General features: G+C 42.9%; 1 protein-coding gene across 3 annotated transcripts; it reads right to left on the bottom strand.

Moving 5' to 3' along the window:
• Positions 1–528: 528 nt before the first annotated feature.
• Positions 529–18,926, bottom strand: pask (PAS domain containing serine/threonine kinase). Of its 3 annotated transcripts, XM_079488962.1 has the most exons (23): positions 18,556–18,926; positions 17,607–17,806; positions 16,515–16,729; positions 15,999–16,169; positions 15,508–15,648; positions 15,088–15,222; positions 13,995–14,169; positions 13,113–13,294; positions 12,365–12,461; positions 12,168–12,269; positions 11,367–11,547; positions 10,337–10,530; positions 9,417–9,540; positions 8,471–9,009; positions 8,021–8,157; positions 7,526–7,693; positions 6,736–6,861; positions 6,114–6,248; positions 3,291–3,490; positions 2,268–2,401; positions 1,704–1,862; positions 1,204–1,416; positions 529–1,166 (listed from the first exon to the last, which is right to left on the bottom strand). In XM_079488962.1, the coding sequence occupies exons 2-22, from the start codon at positions 17,800–17,802 to the stop codon at positions 1,250–1,252; spliced, it is 3,678 nt and encodes a 1,225-aa protein (XP_079345088.1). In that variant the 5' UTR covers positions 17,803–17,806; positions 18,556–18,926; the 3' UTR covers positions 529–1,166; positions 1,204–1,249. The 3 variants fall into 3 exon arrangements, with proteins under 3 accessions (XP_079345088.1, XP_079345087.1, XP_079345089.1); XM_079488961.1 differs by having other exon boundaries at positions 529–1,416; XM_079488963.1 differs by lacking the exon at positions 18,556–18,926 and adding an exon at positions 18,406–18,545 and having other exon boundaries at positions 529–1,416.
• Between the last annotated feature and the right edge of the window lie 719 nt (positions 18,927–19,645).

Genomic DNA, 19,645 nt, shown 5'->3' with positions numbered 1-19,645 from the left:
GGTACTACAATTGAAATCAACTCTACATCATGGACCTACCATATGGTGGATCCTGATATATGGAGCTGACCGACACATCTACGTCTGATATCACATGATCCATAAGGTCATAGCTCAAAAATCATGTTAAGTGTCTTTACTGTGAATGTTGGGCCTATTTGGCCTATTTGGAATGATGCAAGTTGGAAATGAATGCCCAACCCAGATATGACTCCAAATATGGAGTGTTGTGAGGTCAGAACAGGCCAGCTCCATATATGGACGCTGGGCAGGGGTCCGGTCCAGAGCCCAGGCAGAGACCTTTTGGGGGTGGTTCTGGACAACTGTGGGTCTGACCGACTTGATACTGGAAGATGGTGGGGCAAATGGTTCTCTAGTTACGTGGATTACACACAGACGTACGTACAGACAGAGACTTGGTGCATTTATAGATAGACGGCTAATTCAAATTATATTTTTGAAATGGGAAAATATGAGTTAGGGCTTATCATTTTCCAACTTGGGAGACATTTAAACGAGAGGATTGAGTTAAAATTGTAAAAAATATTTATTTGTGTATAGTAGAATAAATAGATAAAATATTGTAAATACATTTACAACTTTGACTAAGTTTAATAGACAAATAAAACATTTAAAAAGCATGTTAAGTCAACTTCAAGCTAATTAAAAGGGGGGGGGGGCATTTGGATGCAATGGTAGATTCCATGTTAACATATTGATTCAAACTTGCAAAAGCATGAAAAAATGAATGCTGTCAACTTCAAATGTTCTTGCATCATTGTACTGCACTCAGTGATGATCAATAAATAGTGTACACAATACACATTCCAATGACATGCAAGGCTGTAGTGTACATTAAGCTTCATCTTGGCCTTCTTTACGTTTGGCAACAAGTCCTGTAAAAATGCAGGCAGTTTGTCTTCGTCACATCTAAAAGATATGCCTGATGATTGATTTATACATGGTTGCACGCCAATGTCACATACTGAAAATAGCAAATCTACAAGCTTCACAATGCATCAAGCTGCGACTCATTGTAAACTTGCCATTACTTTACTTGCCATTTTCGGTGCACAACAGAAAAGAAAATGTCGATTGGCTATTTTCGGCCAGTGACACCATCGTACGACAGGCTTCAATGCTGGATGGACGATTCAAACAAACTCAGTGCAAATTAATTTAAGGGAAACGAGGAGAAGATGCCATCACCACAGAATGTACATTTGATGTTTTTGTAATTCCAGTCACTTCAATCACACAGGTATTTCCGGAGCTCAGTTTCCAGAGCCTCCATGGACATCTTCTCCTCCTCGTCTTGCTCATCATCATCGTCAGGAAGAGTCTCGTCACCGACGTCTGGAAACAGGCCCTGCCCCAGGCTTCCTTTACCGTGAACCTCTTGGTACTGTGGTGAATCTGTGTTGAAACAAAATCTTTAAGCATAAACACAAAGAAACAAATTACACAGCTCATGCTGCTACAGTATGTGCATGGCACCAGCTTCAGGCCCAGGGTGCATGGTCTGAGCCGCACTCCGCTCTGAATGTTTTCTTTTTATTGCCTCGATCACTCGTTATTGGACATAACATCCAATTAAGGATTTTTTTATTTTTATCAGAATTCTCTTTTAAGTGGTTTAAAGTGGTTTAGTAATTAATCCTCGTTTGTGCAACCACTTGACTTGTGTTAACTGTACTACTCACCAACACGTGCGTGGCTCTGTCTGTCAGGGACCACCTCGTTCCAGCTGTACTCTGCCAGGGAGATGGGCTGGCTGATCCAGGCCAGAAGCAGCAGCTGATCCAGAGTCATCCTCTGGCTGGGGTTGGCCTCCATCAGACCAGACAACACAATGTGCAACTCTGGGAGAATAGAGAAGGCAGAAAATACAGAGTAGTAGTTAGAAAAAACATTGGAACAGAGAGGCTTTTTCTCAGTGGGCGTGAAGTAGTTACACTGCAATACCCAGTACCACCAGCACCACTTTGTTACTAGACTCACTTTGTTACTAGAAGCACTCATGTCTCCAACACAGTACAAGTCTAAAAGTGGGCTCCGCCCCTACCATATATGGATTGGTGTACATTAGCAAGCTGTTGCTACACCTGTAGTGAAATGAGGACAGAACACAGTGCAACACTTTCCTATCCCCTACTTAAGCTTCACAGGACACAAATATGAAATAAAAACACATTAACAGCCCTCAGTGACAGAAAAAGCAACATGTTTTCGTACCAAAGTGGTTATTTATTTAGTAGAATTTGTACCTGCAGACACAGGGAACGGGGGCTTCATTTTAGCTACCAGGATCTCTTGCACACCACAGAAGGGGTTCTCACTGAACAGTAGGGTGAACAGCAACACCCCCAGAGACCACATCTCCAGCTGTGGACCCTCGTAGCTACACAGGAGAAATGAAAACAACTAATTGGTGAAATACGCAAATGAATTACAGTGATTGAAAATAAGAAATTATGTGGTGACTGCAGGCCACAAGATAAGCACAGCTTGCTTTGTTTAAATAATTAAACACATCACCCACGTTGACTATTCAGCATCATAGAAATCCTCTCACACACACACACACACACACACACACACACACACACACACACACACACACACACACACACACACACACACACACACACACACACACACACACACACACACACACACACACACACACACACACACACACACACACACACACACACACACACACACACACACACACACACACACACACACACACACACACACACACACACACACACACACACACACACACACACACAGGCAATTCTTACATTACTGCAAATATCTAGCAGGCATCTGCACAACTGTATCTATTCCCCTGGCTCTTGTTTATAGTACCAATAAAAAGAGGTGCTCCGATCGATCGGCCACCGAAGGTGATCGGCCGGTTTTCACTAATGACTCAATCCGTGATCGGCAATTTACCCGATCTGGAGAAACCGATCTTTTACACCATTTAAGTTGTATAAAAGTCATTCAGATACAGTATATAGTTTTGCATCTTTGTGACAGGCCTAAACATTCTCCCCTTCTTCCATAAATTAACCGAAAGATTTTACACTTTCAAATAATAAAAACGTAGCCAATCTAGGAACTCAACGTGTTGCATCACCACTAGGTTGAAAGTGTTGAAGCCATTTTTGAGAATCTTCACCTACAGGTATACGACATGTCCACAATAACAATATGCAAAGGATAATTTGGTTACTGAAGAGGTGTGCGTGTGTGTGTGTGTGTGTGTGTACACGCACGGGTTTCCTCGCAGCACCTCCGGGGAGCAGTACTCTAGCGTGCCACAGAAGTTGTGGAACAGTTTCCCTGGAGCTAGCAGGGCAGCAGAGCCAAAATCGATCAGCTGGATGTGGAAGCACTTGTCAATGATGATGTTCTCATCTTTAATGTCCCTGTGAAGGATGTTCCTGTTCCTCAGGTGGAACACAGCAGCCACCACCTGGCAGAGAGAATAACCAATCGTGAGATGAATAACAAAAAAGATGACACCCCCAAGTTTACAAACAGCTGGCGGGCACTGTGCCATCTTGGTAACCTCACCAGCAACCGCAAAGCATTGGATGCAACCTGACACTGTGTGGCTCTGAAATCTTATTTTTTTACTTTTTAAAATGCATCAATTGCAACCTCTCTTTTTTTGCCTATATATTTTACAATTATATGACACAATACTTACATCAGTGTTTGCAGAAAACCTGCCCAGTGCTCAACAACAACAATGTGTTTTCTAGAGCACAGACCTCCACCAAGGTTCGTCTATAAACTATCTATTAAGCATCTTTGGGTACTCAGAAAAGCACTACCTAAGTTTGAGATATTATTATAATAATAAAAATAGGGTGTTACCACAATGTCACCAGTAATCGGTTTTCTCAGGGCCCATGATAAACCTTTTTTCAAAGTAGTATGTTTGTTATTAAACGGGTATGTGCATTTTTGTGGCCATGCACTTTGAGAAAAGTGAATAAGTTCTTCCTTGGCCAGGACCAACCTTTCTACCAAGTTGTCCTTATTGCTTGTAAACGCAGCTCTTTACAAAGTTGTTTTTACAGGTGACACCTTAAAGTAGTCATGTTGGACCCAGAGTAATCTAATAAGAGAGTAATGACACTCCCATTGACTCTCATTGTAACAATGGAATGCGGAAGTGCTCATTCTATCTCAATGGAATAGTTCCAGCCATAGGAGCAATGTTTGGAACTATCGCCCATAGGCACCCGCTTTGCGGCGAGATCAAAGCATGTCACCACTCTCTTACTAGATTACTCTGGTTGGACCTTACCCTTTCAATAAGGCTGGGCAATTATTATATAAACATTGTGATATAAGACTAGATATCTTCGGAATAGTGTTTTATGGCATATGTGTTTGCTATTCCTGGTTTTAAATTTTCTGAACTTATTACTGTTACGGCTGTTCTATTAATTGTGTTTACCCACTTAATTATATAGGTACATATCACCTGCGTCATACTAGCGTCATGTCCAGGGAGTGTAATTGTACATCAAGCTGCCTCACGACTACAAATTTCACGCCCCCAAATGAGACAGCGGCCCCACTTCTGGTCCGTTAGAACGGTGTACTGCAGGCCAGCCCATAGAAGTCCATTGAAATTCAACTGTAGTTAGCCTACTTTTAAAATAATACCAAATGAACTGAAGACTATATTGATTTGAATAAAAAGATGTTTCCAAATGTATGAAGTGTCTTTGTCAACACATATTGTTGTTTTCTCAATAGAGGATCTATTTCACATTTCATTTACCACTTGAATGAGTTACCCATAATGTTAACCGAGCAGAGGTGAGACGGCAGACAGAGAACCTGTCGCTTTTAAGGACGTCACTGCCTTTACGAGGCAATGAGTGCCAACTTTGAAGAGTGGAATTCTCAATAATACATCCCGATCTCGATAGACTTTGTTCATTCATGTCTATATGAATGTCACATGTCACGGGCTTACTAATATGTTCTACCTACCTCGGAGCTCCGACGGTGTGTTTTACTGTTGTCAACTTGTTGTATAAAATTAACTTGGCTGAATAGTTGGGAAAATAGCCCAGCTAAATAGAGGAGTGACATATCCTGACATTTTCAACTACCTAGTGAATTCCCCAGATGAGTATTAAGTCTTGTAAGCGTGTTTGGATAATTTTCCACAAATACATAGCATATAAAACGAAATACAACAAATATATCTGGGTATTGAAAACCTCAAGGGATGCGACTGTGACGTATATACCGTGCGACCACTTTGACTTGAGATTTACAATGCTAGCACTTTTCACGAACTGATGGAGTATATTATAGTACATTGTGGGTTGTATATTGAGATGGCAGGTATGCGACATTGAAAAGGACAAATCAAATATATGGGACACTTTATTGGAACACACAAAAAAAAAATCGCTACAGCCTCAGTAATGAACCAGTGAAATTAGGGTATTTTATGATGCTCATATGGATTGCATTGGCAGCTGCAGTACACCGTTGAAACGGACCAGAAGTGAGGCCGCTGTCTCATTTGGGGGCTTGAAATTTGTAGTCCCTGTGTGTCTCTATGGGCCTCATGGCTTGGCAAGGTTTACTTACTTATATCACTTGATTTTTATTTTTGCAAGAGAGATAGTTTTATGTGAATAGCTAGCAAAAACAATAAATAAAAGTAGACCTACCAAATTCCTTGATATTCCATGACTTGCACAACAAATTGACTAAATTCCCTGCCTTAACCTTTCTGGAATAGACGTAAGAATTCCTCTGCATTTCAGAAATTCCACGACCGACAACAAAGGGCATGAGCGGGATTTGAACACATGAAATGGTTATTGGGTCTAGCCTCGCATATACAGCCTTTTCTACCTTTTCAATGCATATTGCCCCAGGCAGATTAAGGGCAGATTCACACTATGGTCCCAGGTGCGCACTCGGGGACCACTTGGCAGATGTTGTAGTGTGACTGCTGCGTACTGCTGTGTACTGAGAGATTTCAGAGACTAATATCCACACAGTGATATTAGTATCGCTATGCGAGGCTAAATTGGGTCAACATCTCCTTGTACCTGTCTGAAGATGTAGCTGGCCAGGGGCTCATCTAGCCTTGGCTGCTTATCTATGAACTCAAAGAGGTCCAGACCATCGCCGTGTTTCTCCATCACCATCTGGAAGTAGCAGCCATTCTCAAACACCTCCAGCACCTGGTGACATGGAGAGTTGGAGACATGCATGTATCCGAGCAAAGAACTTCAATCCAATTACAGTCAGAATTCTCTTTATTTTTCAGCGTGTGGGTTTATTCATGTGCCAACGTAAAGATGTGCCAGACTGCACATCTTAACATTGTGTCAAGGCTCTTTTAAAATCACGGATTGTTTGCTAAGCCCCTCATACTGTACATAAAGTGACTTGCAATATTCCAGAAATTAAACCATGACATGGAAATTCAAAAGTCCAGCTAGGATTCTCCAGATTGTGGACTGAGAGAAAGTACTTTGATAAGACTAAGATAAGATATAGTTTATTGTACCACAAGGGAAATTTGTATTGGGCTCCAAGCCACTGCATTACACAATACACTTGTCAACAAGATCACAATAAACAGGCAACGCTCATCGTTTATGAATCGATAAACCGTTGTGAATTCAGTAACTCCCAATTGAAATTGGAAGAGATCAAAATGGTTACCTTGACAACGTTGTGGTGCTGTACTCGTGTCAGTATAGCGATCTCTTGGCTGACACGTCCTAGCATGGGGTCATCCACCCAGCAGTCATCAACTATACAGGCCTTCTTGATGAACTTCACCACCACCTACAAACGGGATATAGCGTCCTCATGAAGTCAAGTTAAAGGACCTATAACATAAAATTCAACTTTTTCAATTTCTTTTGTGTTTTTGGGGCTCCCATATGTGTTTTCTATCCCCACAAATAACCAATTTGGAACAATCAGGCTTTCATATAATATAGGTGGTTTAATGGAAATTGCTCTCAGGAACAGCTCAACTGATTTTGTCCTCATCGTGATGTCATCAATGTCACCCTACTTTGTATAATTCCTCCTCTTCTACAGTCTGCAGTTCCAAATTTGCATTTCCACTTTGTTTACAATGTCCACCATTGTTGATTTTCCAAGCTGGCATGGAATGGAAACAAGCCTGGGTTTATCTAGCATCAGTATTATAATGACTCAAATATTAAATAATCTGCATATCAGCACCCCCACCACCTCAGGACATTGTGGTACTGCAGCTAAAACTGCTTTCAAAGTCCAGAAAGAAATGACAAGGACTGCATATCAGAGTTGTGATTAAGGCTCAAACCATTATAAATAACTTTGAGGGACATAGACAATATGATATTAAATATTAAAAGCAGTTTTAAAATGCATGTTATTTGCGCTTTAACAAAAATGTTCCACATAGTTATTTTTCAGTAGCTCTTCTTACCACTAAACAGTATCGTGCAGTAATTACCTCTAGTCCGTCATAGCGCCTCAATGCCTTCCAGACAAAACCAAAGGCTCCTTTACCAACTGCTTGCAGAGGCTGGTACTCTTCTTCAAACTGGCCGTCCCAGGCTCTGGACTGGTCCAGATCCAGGGTTGAGCGCAGAGCCTCCCCATTGCTGGGCTCACCAATCCTCTGCAATGTCAAAATGTGAATCTAAATTAGAATAACGTGGCTCCTATGTGGATCAAGGATTTCATGTGCCCACCTGTGATGTCGGTTATCCATATGTAAGACACGAAATGTGCGTTTCAGCCTGAGCAGAACGTCTATGTACGAAGAATGTGGTGGGTTTACAAGATTAACTCCAGACACACAGACAAACACTTCTTAAGTTCTAGCAGAGCCACTCCATAAAAAGGGTTAAAGAGATTAGGAAATATGCATACATTTCTATGCTTAGTATAGACAGAGAGCAGGGCTTCTTGTCAAACTAAGCCACTATTGATGCCCAACACCAACCTCTCCTAGACTTGCTGCGGATACATCATGCAGAGAGGTCCGCACCACTGACCCCCTCTGGTCTGGCCTGCTCAACCATACGCAGAATGCAGAGGTGCCGTCAAGGAGGTCGGCCCGGAGTACGTCACACAGCACGTCTGAAGACCACACATGATACATGGTCAGAATTTCCCTTTTAAAATAATAAAATCACATCTAGGGCTGCAACTAAGTACCAATTATATTCTTAATAGTCTCGTGAAAATAACCGATGTACAAGCTCAAGTTGTGAACTTGTAGATCAGTTTCTTTTTCAACCTTTTGCCTATGACAGTCCCAAAATAGGTATAGATTTTTAATCCATCCATTATTTGAATAAATGATTAATTACATCAAATAGTTTGATTAACTGTTTCAGCCTTAATCACGTCAATGTCATTGACAGATACTGCCTGCTGCAGTAGAACAGACCTATTCTGGTGCCATCCCTGTGGTATGCATTTCCATCAAATCGGCCCTCCAGAATCTGCTTATCCTCTGATGACGAGACGTTTCCCTTTTGTTTCTTTGGCGTGGACGTGGCAGGAGTTTCTGTCAGGACCTGCTCGTCGATGTCCGCTGGTGCGCGCGGCATCTCGTAGTGCTGACCGTTCTGAATTGACGAGATAGCTCCCCATTGTCCCTTCTCCCCCTCTTGCTCCTGTAATGGAACACGAGTCGTGGTTTCTGCCGGAGCGTTCTGGACAGGCTCTGCCTCTGGGACGGAATAGAGCACGTACGGGGATTGGGTTCGTAGCAGCTCTGTGGTGTTGCAGGACGCCAGAGAGCGCTCGCAGTCATCGCTGGCCTCCGCTCCTCCAGCGCCATTGGGCAGCTCCACACTGCCACTCAGGTCCAGGTCAGCCATGGCTCGGGTCACCAGGTCACCGTTGGTGTTGAGGTCCAGGAAGCAGCTGGCGGAGTCGTCCCGGCCGTGACCGGCAAACTTCTCACAAAAGCCTGAGGAAGACCTGGGAGAACAGTCCAGTTGTACACAGATTATACTGGGGAACGAACAATGAAGTAGGGGTGCAACAGTTAAATACTTAATTACCGGTAGCTATCAAACAATTATATAGTCAAATATTGAATAATAATATTGGAATATAGCAGATTTACAAACTAGAGACGAGCTAGCAGATTTTCCATTTTAATATTTTTTGCATGACACTATTGTGCAACAAAGTGGGGGGCTCATAATTCAATCAAAAAAGTTATTGATAAAGAAATAATTGATAGCTGCAGCCCTACACTGAAGAGGGACAAGGTGCCAAGCCCGAAACCACACCACTGCTAACTGGCTGAACTACGGGGACAGCCATTTAAATGTTCAACCAAATGTCCTGTGCACACATATTTATCTCAGCATCTTACTCACCTGCTCTCCATGGAGATGACTTCAAAGCTGGAGACCTGGAGGACAGAGAGGTCAGCTTGGTGCTCGTCTTTGCCAGGGCAGGTAGATGTACCACCTGGCTTAGTCTGGCCACGTCCAGCCAGGTCTGAAGGAGAACAAAAACATTATACTGTACTTGGTCAAAAGGAAAACACCCCACATGCTTTCATGATCCCAGAATTTCCTGAATAGGGCCCAACCAAGTTGTCTGATATTGGCCTATCACAGATACAGTATATTAGTACCTGCATATACGTTGTCCAATGTGCACGGATATGATATTTCCCCAGAACATATAATGCAGAAAAAATACATGGCATTATATATTTAAAAAAAAGTCAATTAGTATTTGTATTTATAAAAGATAATACATTCCCAGCTCCACATAAATTGAAGAAGATACTATCAACTTTGTGACATAACGTCAAAAGCATGAGTTTGTAATCATATTCTTAGTCAACATTTTAAAAGCTGAATGGAAGCAAAATGTTGGGATGTAAAATTAAATGCGTTTTGAGGTTTGGGGGATAGTGGATACAACCTCCCTGGATTTTGTTCAGATTCCTTTATAGCAAAAGGCTGATGCACACGTCAAAAGGCTAGTGACAGGTGCGTAGGGCAATAGAGCATAATATTAAAAAGGGTATCTTTGAAAAACGAAGAGGTCCCGCACACTGTCAGACACTTGACCAAAAAAAAATGTCTTTATTCAGATTCCTTGAATTTTATATTGACAATGACAACACAACGAATAATTGTTTTAATAAACATGTTTTTGAATACAGTTTGTTAAATGAATTGGAATTACATAATAATCCATTTAAAGTGCTTAACGCGATTTCCGGTTTGTCAGACAATTCCTATATAGGTTGTATCTGGAAAACCTTCAACCATAGTCATACCTGGAATATCCTGAAGAGGGTGACCATTTCTCTGAGCTGTGTTGCAGGGCTGTTGTTCTGGACGATTCAGATCTCCCTCTGGTGGCTCTACCATGTAGAAAGTCTCTAAAAGGGCCTGAGTGGAGTCTCCATCTTCCAGCTGCCAGGTAGACATGCTGCCTGCTCCCTCCACTAGCTCTGCAGTGTCATCAGCCCTGGAAGTATAAAATCACATTTTGACATTTACCATGCTTTCAAATCACGACACTTCCCAATGCCTGCTTTGATGAATACATAGGCCACCGATTTATTATTCACAGATAAACTGTGTGAAATATAATTATTATTGCCATAATGGCAATTAATTAGATAATAACAGCCAATAATATTGCACTTCATAAGTACACTTGAAAAAGACACGTTGTATACCTGTGCCGTTTTGTCGCAAATAAATATTTTTTGGAGCATTCTGATTCAAAAGTGAGTTGTAGCCCCTGCTTTGTTCTACAGACAGACAGGAACACCAACCGACAGGGCAGAAACATCTGGAAACACAATCAAAAACACATAATCTATGTCCCTAAACATGGCGGATTAGCCATACCCTAAAGTGTAGTTACTGTAGTATAGCCCATCCAAAAAATATATATATAAAAATAATTGTTTTTTTTTTGCCCTCAACAATAAACAGTATTACTCTGACCCATCCCTAGTTAACAACTAGCCTTGCCTAGCCATGAGGCCCATAGGGCAGGAGCCTAGCTCCCGTTTCTGTAGCTTGAGGCAGCTTGATGTACAAGTACACCCCCTGGACATGATGTACAAGTACACTCCCTGGACATGACACTAGTATGTCTATGACTTACCCCCAATCCAACCCTTGATGCCGAGTGCCAAGCAGGGAGGCACTGGGTCCCATTTTTCTTTGGTATGACCCGGCCAGGGATCGAACTCCGACCTCCCAGTCTCAGGGGGGACACTAACCACAAGGCCACCGAGCTGGTGTATAGGAGTGTAGTAGATGAATAAGCGCATATTGACCGCTACTTACATAGCGACGGGTGAGGAGGCAACAGCAGGTGGGTACAGGGTGGACGGAGCACTGCTCTGTATCTCCAGCCTGGAGCTGGTTCCAGTGAAGATCTTGCCTCGTCCTTTAGAGGTTCTGTCCAGCCCTGCCTGCTGCACCATGGCCATGTCTCCAGCTACCAGCGAGGAACACTCTGGAAACTCTGGAGGAAAAAGGAATGGAGGAAGAGGTTCAAACCCATCAACAGTAGAAATATAAGGTCAAAGGGCTAATACAGCCTATAAAGACACTGAAATCAGAGCGGAATGGCTAGTTGCTAGTTCCGATTATATTTTCATAAAGATTAAATACATTTAATGTAAATTCGTACCAACGTGGCAATATAAGTTAATAAACGAAATCACGATATCTGTGGGTTGATTATGTCTTACTGTCCAGGATTTAGTTTGGGTGGCCATAGCTATGGGTAGACAGCCTACCATGGAAGCAGAAGGCGTCCAATGTTTGATTCCCAGCCCCAGTAATGAGTTTGAGTCCCATTTAACCCCTAACTGTCCCTCCCCTCTGCGGTCACTTGAGAAGCACTCAGCTGGGTGAAGCCGAACACTGAATTTCCCCCGTGGGATGACATTTTTATTTTACTGGAACAATTCGACATTAGAGCCCCATATACATACAGACATATACATTTTTAGCTCAATGAATGTATCATATTGGATGGAGACAACACAACACATTTTCCCCAGCACTAGTAGAACTGAATTCAGAAGTACACATTATACCAATACTTCCTGATGAAGGAACTATAACGTGTAAGCAGACCTCTCCTCTCTTGGGGCTTGTCTCTCTCCGGGAGTGTGTGACTGGGATGGCTGATGGGGCTTCCAGCAGCCGTGTCAGGACCACCTGGAAATCTGCAGGGGTCTGAGAAAGAAATCCAGTCAGCACTACCTGTTCCCTTTCAGGCGATTCCAACAGTGAAACACCAGCAGAACATCTCTAATGTGAAACATACTGACCTGTAATGCCCTCCAATCCAGGAGAGGGAAGGGGGCTGCCACTTCTTTCCAAGTCACACATTGTTGTATAAAAACCAGGCATCAGGAAAGTGACTGACTGAGGACACAAGCAGGGAGTAATCAGGATTCCAGCCGAGAAGCTAGTAGCTACTGTAATATTAAGTGCACTTTTCAAACCTGGCCAAGCCTCAACTGACTGGATGTGTTGTGACAGAGACACACAACCATCCGAAAAGGAATAGTTGCCACAATGACATCATTATTTATTCCGACAGTCAGAAGAACTTCCATCACTGATAGTGTTGACTTATCTACAGAACTTTTCCACCTCAAACAATATGAATTTGTATCAAAGCTCCATTTCCATTTAGACGTTATAAAGTGAACAATTGGTCACTCTAAAGTGACCAATTGATTTTGTCGATTATAAAGAACCTATTAGAGTGTTTTCATATTGACCCGTTGATATGATTATTGATTATTCAGTTATTGGTTCTAAATAAGATTATTGATTATCCAGTTATTGGTTCTAAATATCGGTTTCGATATATTTTGGTCAATCGCCCAGCCCTACTATGGCTCTGGGCATTTACTATACTCTACACAGGAGCTCACTGAAGCGTCCTGTGGCCATGGCAACAGTGAGAGCCGCTAGACACTTCAGGGAGGTATGAGCCAAGTGGCTTATAGCCTGTGAAACATTCCAAATGACATCAATGAACCAAAAAATATCCTGCTCTCAGCCAACCTTTCCCAGCAGCTCCTCCTTGCTGTAGCCAAACAGGCTGAGGGCCAAGTGGTCGTGGATGCTATGAATGGAGCCGTCAGGGTGGAGGGTGAGGAGGCCACACAGAGGAGCAAACACCCACACTGTACCCGAATACACCAGAGCAGAGCCTGAAGAGAGCAGGACGCTGTCCTCTTTGACTTCTGAGACAGACAGGGATGGAGTTTCCCACAGTGACCAAGTGATTTGACATGATGATATTGCAAAATTATTACATATACAGAAGCTATTGGGTAACAAAGCTCAAAACATACCCTATTTTTCCAGCAATTTGCACAATAATTGATTCATATAAAATGGCAACTAAATAGAACCTTCATCAGCGATGGCTTCGGCAGGAACTAGAACTAGCTTTATACAATACTAGGGGTGCCTCAACTGATCGCCAGCAATGGGCCGATATTCTGTATACAAGATCGGGGAAGTCCGATAATAGTTTCTAGTCAGATTTTCTAACAAACTCTGTGGTCATTGTACTGTAGCAATATAACTCAAGCCATGTGCGTTTGTTAACATAATGATAACGTAGGCCAACCTATCGAAGGAGAAATAAAAGAAAAGATAAAGGATGAACATGGAATGGGAAACTGAATCTACTGATACAATAGGCTACAAATCAGCCTTTAAATTGGGGTAACCACCTATCCATCTCGCCAAATCATGTTGCGCTACTTAGGACACACATAGTTCGTTTTGTTTACATAATGATCAAGTCAATATTTTGGAATTTTTTTAATGTAGATATGTTTTCAAAATGTACTGTATACTGCTATAGCTGCTGGTATAGGAAAAACAACCCATAGATATCAGGAGTGAGGCTTTGAAAATACAACGTTATCTTACCAGAGGACATAGGAGTCTCATCTAAAACAGGAGTCTCGTCTAAGTATGAGCAGCTAGTCCCGTTGTTCACCTGCTGCTGAGACCTCCCACAAACTACTGCCCCCTGTAGTTTGATACACAGAGGGTTCAAGGCATCTCCTCTGCCTTGACTGTGCACTTTCTGAACCCGTAGCATCTAGTAGGAAGGGCAGCAGAGATCGAGGTGAACAGAGAAAACAGAGGAATAGTGGATACTTAATTAAGCTTTGAAAGTCTGTAGTGTAATCGGCATACACATGTGTAGTGTGTGTAGTAATGAAAGGTTTCAGGAGAATATCAGAAATGGGAATAGGTGAACATTAGGCTCGACAACTACTGCTGCTGAAAGGTACTAGCCTGGCTAATAAGCCAGACTCAAATCACACTGTCGTGTGGTATTTGAGTCTCGAGATGCTGTGTATGGATCTTGTTTCCCGGGGGGCGGGTTAAAACATTTTCTCTTTGACGCAATTGGTCAGAGCTACTGTCAGTCAAAGGTCTCAAGCATTGAACGTCACTGTACCAAAGTCCGCCCATATTGCATACCGTGTCCCGATTGGCCACACCAGTTCTCTGGTGTAGGAAATGGGCGTACAATTGAGCCTCTCCAGACCGTAATCCGCCGGCAGGCAATTTTTTTTTGCCAACGGCTGATTCGGTCTGGCTTATTAGCCAGGCTAGAAAGGTACATGGCTACAGGAAGTTCCAGTAGCTAGGCTGGACAACCCTGTACTTCAGGGTTCCCCAATAGGCGGCCCACGGGCCATTTGTGGCCTGCGAAGCGCCCCCTTGTGAACTGCATATATGGAGCTGGCCTGTTAGTGTTCTGACATCACAATGATGTTCTGACATCTGCATAATTATACTCCATATTTGGGCATGCCTGACAAATAACTCCATATATGGGCATAAAAGGGACAGACATAATAACTGGGTGGTGCATGCATTTCCAACTTGCATCGTTCCAAGTAGGCCAGTGTCAAACGGACAGCGCTCTAGTATAAATAAAATTGGGAATGAGGTTAGGGGAAGATTGGGAAGGCGTAATGGTTTCAGTTGTGTGAGGTGTGCTTACTTTGGGCATGGCGTGGCTGTGAAGGTGGATTTGTAAGGAGGGCATTAGCACCAGAATAGAAACTCCTTTTAACTCCTCGGCATGAAGGTATCCATGGAGATTGGCAAACGCAGTGTCGCAGGTGAGAATACTTCCCTGGAAACGACAAGAGAAGAAACCTTGGGTGTTACAATAGAGCTGCGAGATAAAAAAAAACTTGCAATTCTTTCACTAAATACTGTGCAGGGTGACCGCATGTGCATTTTCCACCAAGTTAAATTGAAGACATTTAATACAGATTAGAATGACATAAAAGTCCAAAATGAGTTCAATTTCATCAGTAAAATAAACATGAATGGCGGACTGTGAACTAATGCATATCAAACTGGGGTTCCTTGAAAAAAAAAGGCTGAGAACACGGCTAGAACGCTGTGTACTTACATCTTGTGAAAAGGAGACAAAAGCAGAAACTCTCTCCACATGTTCCATGAGAACAAGGCAGTGTTGTGCCCCATTCTGTGATGATGGCCTGCAGCTCCAAACCGATACCGGCATCTCTCCAGACACAGTCGCAGCATCCAGCTACAGGGAACATAGAACACCATCAAATTCTGCCCGAACGCGACCCTACCGGACGTGTATAAATTAATATATATATATACACATATATACATATACACACACACACACACACACACACACAAACACACACAGGTATATGTGGCACTATAGAAAATGCCCAGGGCTCTATACTAGGGCCGTTAATATTTGCATCAACAACTTGCGTCGAATTGTGAGCTTGTAGATCTGCTATTAGAAGTTAGAACCACTTTGATAGTGACTATCAAAGTGGTTGGTGATATCCAAATGATAAATTTGGGGGAGATAAACCTAAGAGCTTAATGAACGGCGCAAAGCATAAAAAATCATACCACTTTTCCAGACACGTGTACAATAGTCCCATCTGTCTGCAGGCACGCTTCTGCCAAAGCTTCTTCCGGGAACTGGTTGGTTTTCTTCAAAACACAGGGAAGTGTTTTTCCAAACAACTCATCAGCAGAGCACTCAAACAGCTTGCAGGCCTGCTCATTAGCATCCACGATCTGTGGAGGGAAAAAAAAAAGGAGAAAAACACTGATAATTGTACAAATTCAAGAATCAACAGGAGTTTGTTTGTCATACAGGTACCGTACAAGCAGCTAAACACCGTTTCTGCAACAATAATACTACTACTGATGTAACGCACTAAAATTTAAAACAAGAAAATCATAGAGAAGATTAAAACAAATAAAAACAGTTAAAAGTACATGGAGAATAGCAGGTATGAACATTGACAGTGTGTTTCCTCGTAGAGATTTGGTAGTTACAGTAGTTACAATACCGCATGTCATGATGACTGAATAGAAGCACAGTGAAGCCCTGTATACAAGCACACACACACACATTACCTCTTTGGTTTCAAGGTCTACAGTCAGGATGGCCGTTTTTGGGTTGAGCACAGATGGGAGTGCAATATTTCCAGAGGTCAGCCGGCTGAACAGGCTTTCCTCCGTCTCTGAGGGGGTGGGCGGACGAGGCAGGGATGCAGTGTGCGAGGCTGGATGGAGGCTGGACATTTGGATGTTTCGTTCCGCTACGGAACTGTATGTGTCCAAATGATCACCTGTTGAGACAATTTGGTGGCATCATCTGGCAACACACACACACAGTATAATATCCTCAGTGTTTATTTATATTTTTACACTATCCTAGAGCAGTGGTTGTTAAGTGGGGTCCTTGAAGGGGTTCCAGGGGGTCTCCAGCAAAAGTATTGATAGAACCAAATGGACCCTTATGGGGCTGTACCTCAGAGTTATGTGGGACTGTGCCTTTGTGTCCATTTGTTTACATTTGTGGACACTGATTTAAATTAAACACAGGATTCTTCTACTGGGCAGTAGTTCACTCGTACACATTTATTTGGGACAAAATGCTGTTATACTGACCAGACAGTGGTTTATGTTAGCCTGGTAAACCATCCCGGTGTGAATTCCGCAAATGTAGTTGTGATCAACGTAGATTCAGGAGTAGATACCACCCACTGCTCAACCTAATCACTCCCATCCCCTATCTCCTCATCAAGTTCACCTGCGTCCTCACGGCCGCACGGCCAATCACGTTACATTCCCCACAGCATAAATACACATATCATATCATTACTTAACTGTTTGATACCGCCTCGCGCTGTCAAATTCCCCCCCCCCCCTCCTACCCAACTAACCCCCTCCATCCACAGCATTGCCCTGCTAACACTTCTCTCTCTCTCCTTCTCCTAGGAGCCCCCGGGGGGGCAGCATCCGAGCAGAGGCGACTGACCGCTCCCGGGCAGAGCAGGTCGGTCGTCACGCTCCCGAGACTACGCCCCCACCCTGAGTCTCGCCCTCCCCGGGCTCCTCATCATTACACCCACATCTCGCAAATAAATACTCCTAATCTTGAACAGTGGTGTGGTTACTAGTGAATGGTTTATTTATTTATGTAGCACTTGACTTTACACTGACCTGCTATGAGGCCAGAATAAGATCCCAACGCCAGAGGGTCTTTCCTATGGACGGGACGTGGACGTCGAGCGCAGGGATACGATTTATTCAGGTCAAAGTCATCTTCAAGAAGGAACTGGGAGGAGAGGTCATGGCCCACACAGACCGTGTCTCTGCCGTCCATCCGCCACCTGGCCACTGCTCCAAAACGAGACATTGTTCTGCCACATAATAATTATTATTATTATTAACGGATGAAAAATGATGCATGATGCACATGTGATAGACATTAAGTTATGTTAACCAATCAGTGTATTTGGTATGTTAATGAAATATAACCAATACATCTGCAGTGGTTGGAGGTCAGTGACTCCAAGGTTGTCAGTGGTTCTCAAAGTGGGGTCCAGGGACACAGGGGGCAGGGGTCATTGAGGAGATTCCAGGGGTCAATTATTTATACATCGGAAATTTGAAAATAGCTGAATCAGATCTTGAACAAATGTGGAAAATATATATATATATATATATATATATATATTATTTTTTTTAACACGACAAATCTTCCAAATCAAATTAATTTTACATGGGGGTCCGCGGCCAAATACATATAAATGGTGGGGTCCGAACCTTGACGTTTGAGAACCACTGGATGGGGACACTTGTTGACAAGACAGTACTGCCTCAAACTAATGCACGTTCCCTGCAGGGGTTCCATTCCATCTTGTTTTGTAATATGTAACTTTACGTCAAGTACTATAACGTTAGAAGTAGAACAAGTAACGCGAACGAAAATAAAAGCCTGGGTACCGAGCCTACAAACCTAGTTTATTTGCCATGTACACGAATATCCTTCTCGACGCTCCATGTTTGTTTGACGTCTCTCCAGCAACAGGCGGTTGTGTTGTTACTATATTTGTAATTGATAGAATAGGAGGCAGAGGAATGATGCGAGCCATTCAACCAGACTTACCGAAACGTTCAATAAAAAGTCTGACGTCTTCTTTTCAACAGTGCAGGTAAACAAATATTATTTCAATTCGTCCTGAAGCAGCAGCAACTTTTGTTTGTGTACAGCGCGGCTTTCAAGCGCGAGTGAAAAACCTTCGAGGAAGCTGCAGGAACCAATCAAAAAGTCGGGTTTGAGCAAGTTTCCTGTAAATTGTCCAATGAACGATTATCTTATGATGACGTGCAGAAGGAGGCGCAGTTCAATCTGGAGTCAAGCCCTGAATCGAAACAATGAAGCATGTTGGCTTTTTAACTTTAATAAAGTATCCTTATTTTACATCTGCCCTCTCCTCCCTTTTTGAGTTGCGTGGCTGTGTGTGTGTGTCCGTATACCGTACGTGACCCAGTGTCTGTCCGTCTGTCTGGATGAGCATGAAAAGCTGCCTGAAACACCTCACTAATACGGTGAATACGAGACGGCTCGCCCCTTTTCCAACTCGCCCCAACGGGAAGAGCGGTCGCCCCAACGCGCGGAGAATTCGCCCCCAAAAGTCCGGAGAATTCAAAAAACTAGTGTCCCATAGGGTTAGTTTCAAAGTCCATTGAAATAACCTGATATTTATGCTGCATTGATTTATATTTGTATTGATTTATATTGTAAATACCCCTGGATGGCACTGTTTAGCAGCGTCACACACGCACACACAGGCCTGGTCAGATTTTTACCTTTTTGTTAGCCCAAACATTTAGACTCTCGTAGAGGTTTTTTTCGATTCTGACGAATCTCTCAACGAGAGTCTAAACGACGAGGTCCCCTTTAAGAGGGCACGTGTTTACGTTTCTGCCTCAAAATCACTCTTACCTTGTACAAATGCAAAATCTAAAAATAATCAAGATTGCCCCACATGTCCGGAGGGTGTACGGAAAACAATTACTTCCGTAGCGACCGTAGTTTTCAATAAAAAAATATTTTAATCCACTCCGTCCATACTAAAGTCCATACTCTGTCTCGGAATCTGGCGGCCATCTTGGTTTTCTCTCCATTGTAAATGCGCAACAGAACCCTGGCCACTAGGGGCGCGGCCAATGTTCTGTTGCGCATTTACAATGGA

Source organism: Electrona antarctica (assembly GCF_951216825.1).
Source record: "Electrona antarctica genome assembly, chromosome: 19".
NCBI lineage: Eukaryota > Metazoa > Chordata > Actinopteri > Myctophiformes > Myctophidae > Electrona > Electrona antarctica.
The sequence above is the reverse complement of the archived record's forward strand: the minus strand, read 5'-3'. Positions and strand labels throughout refer to the sequence as shown.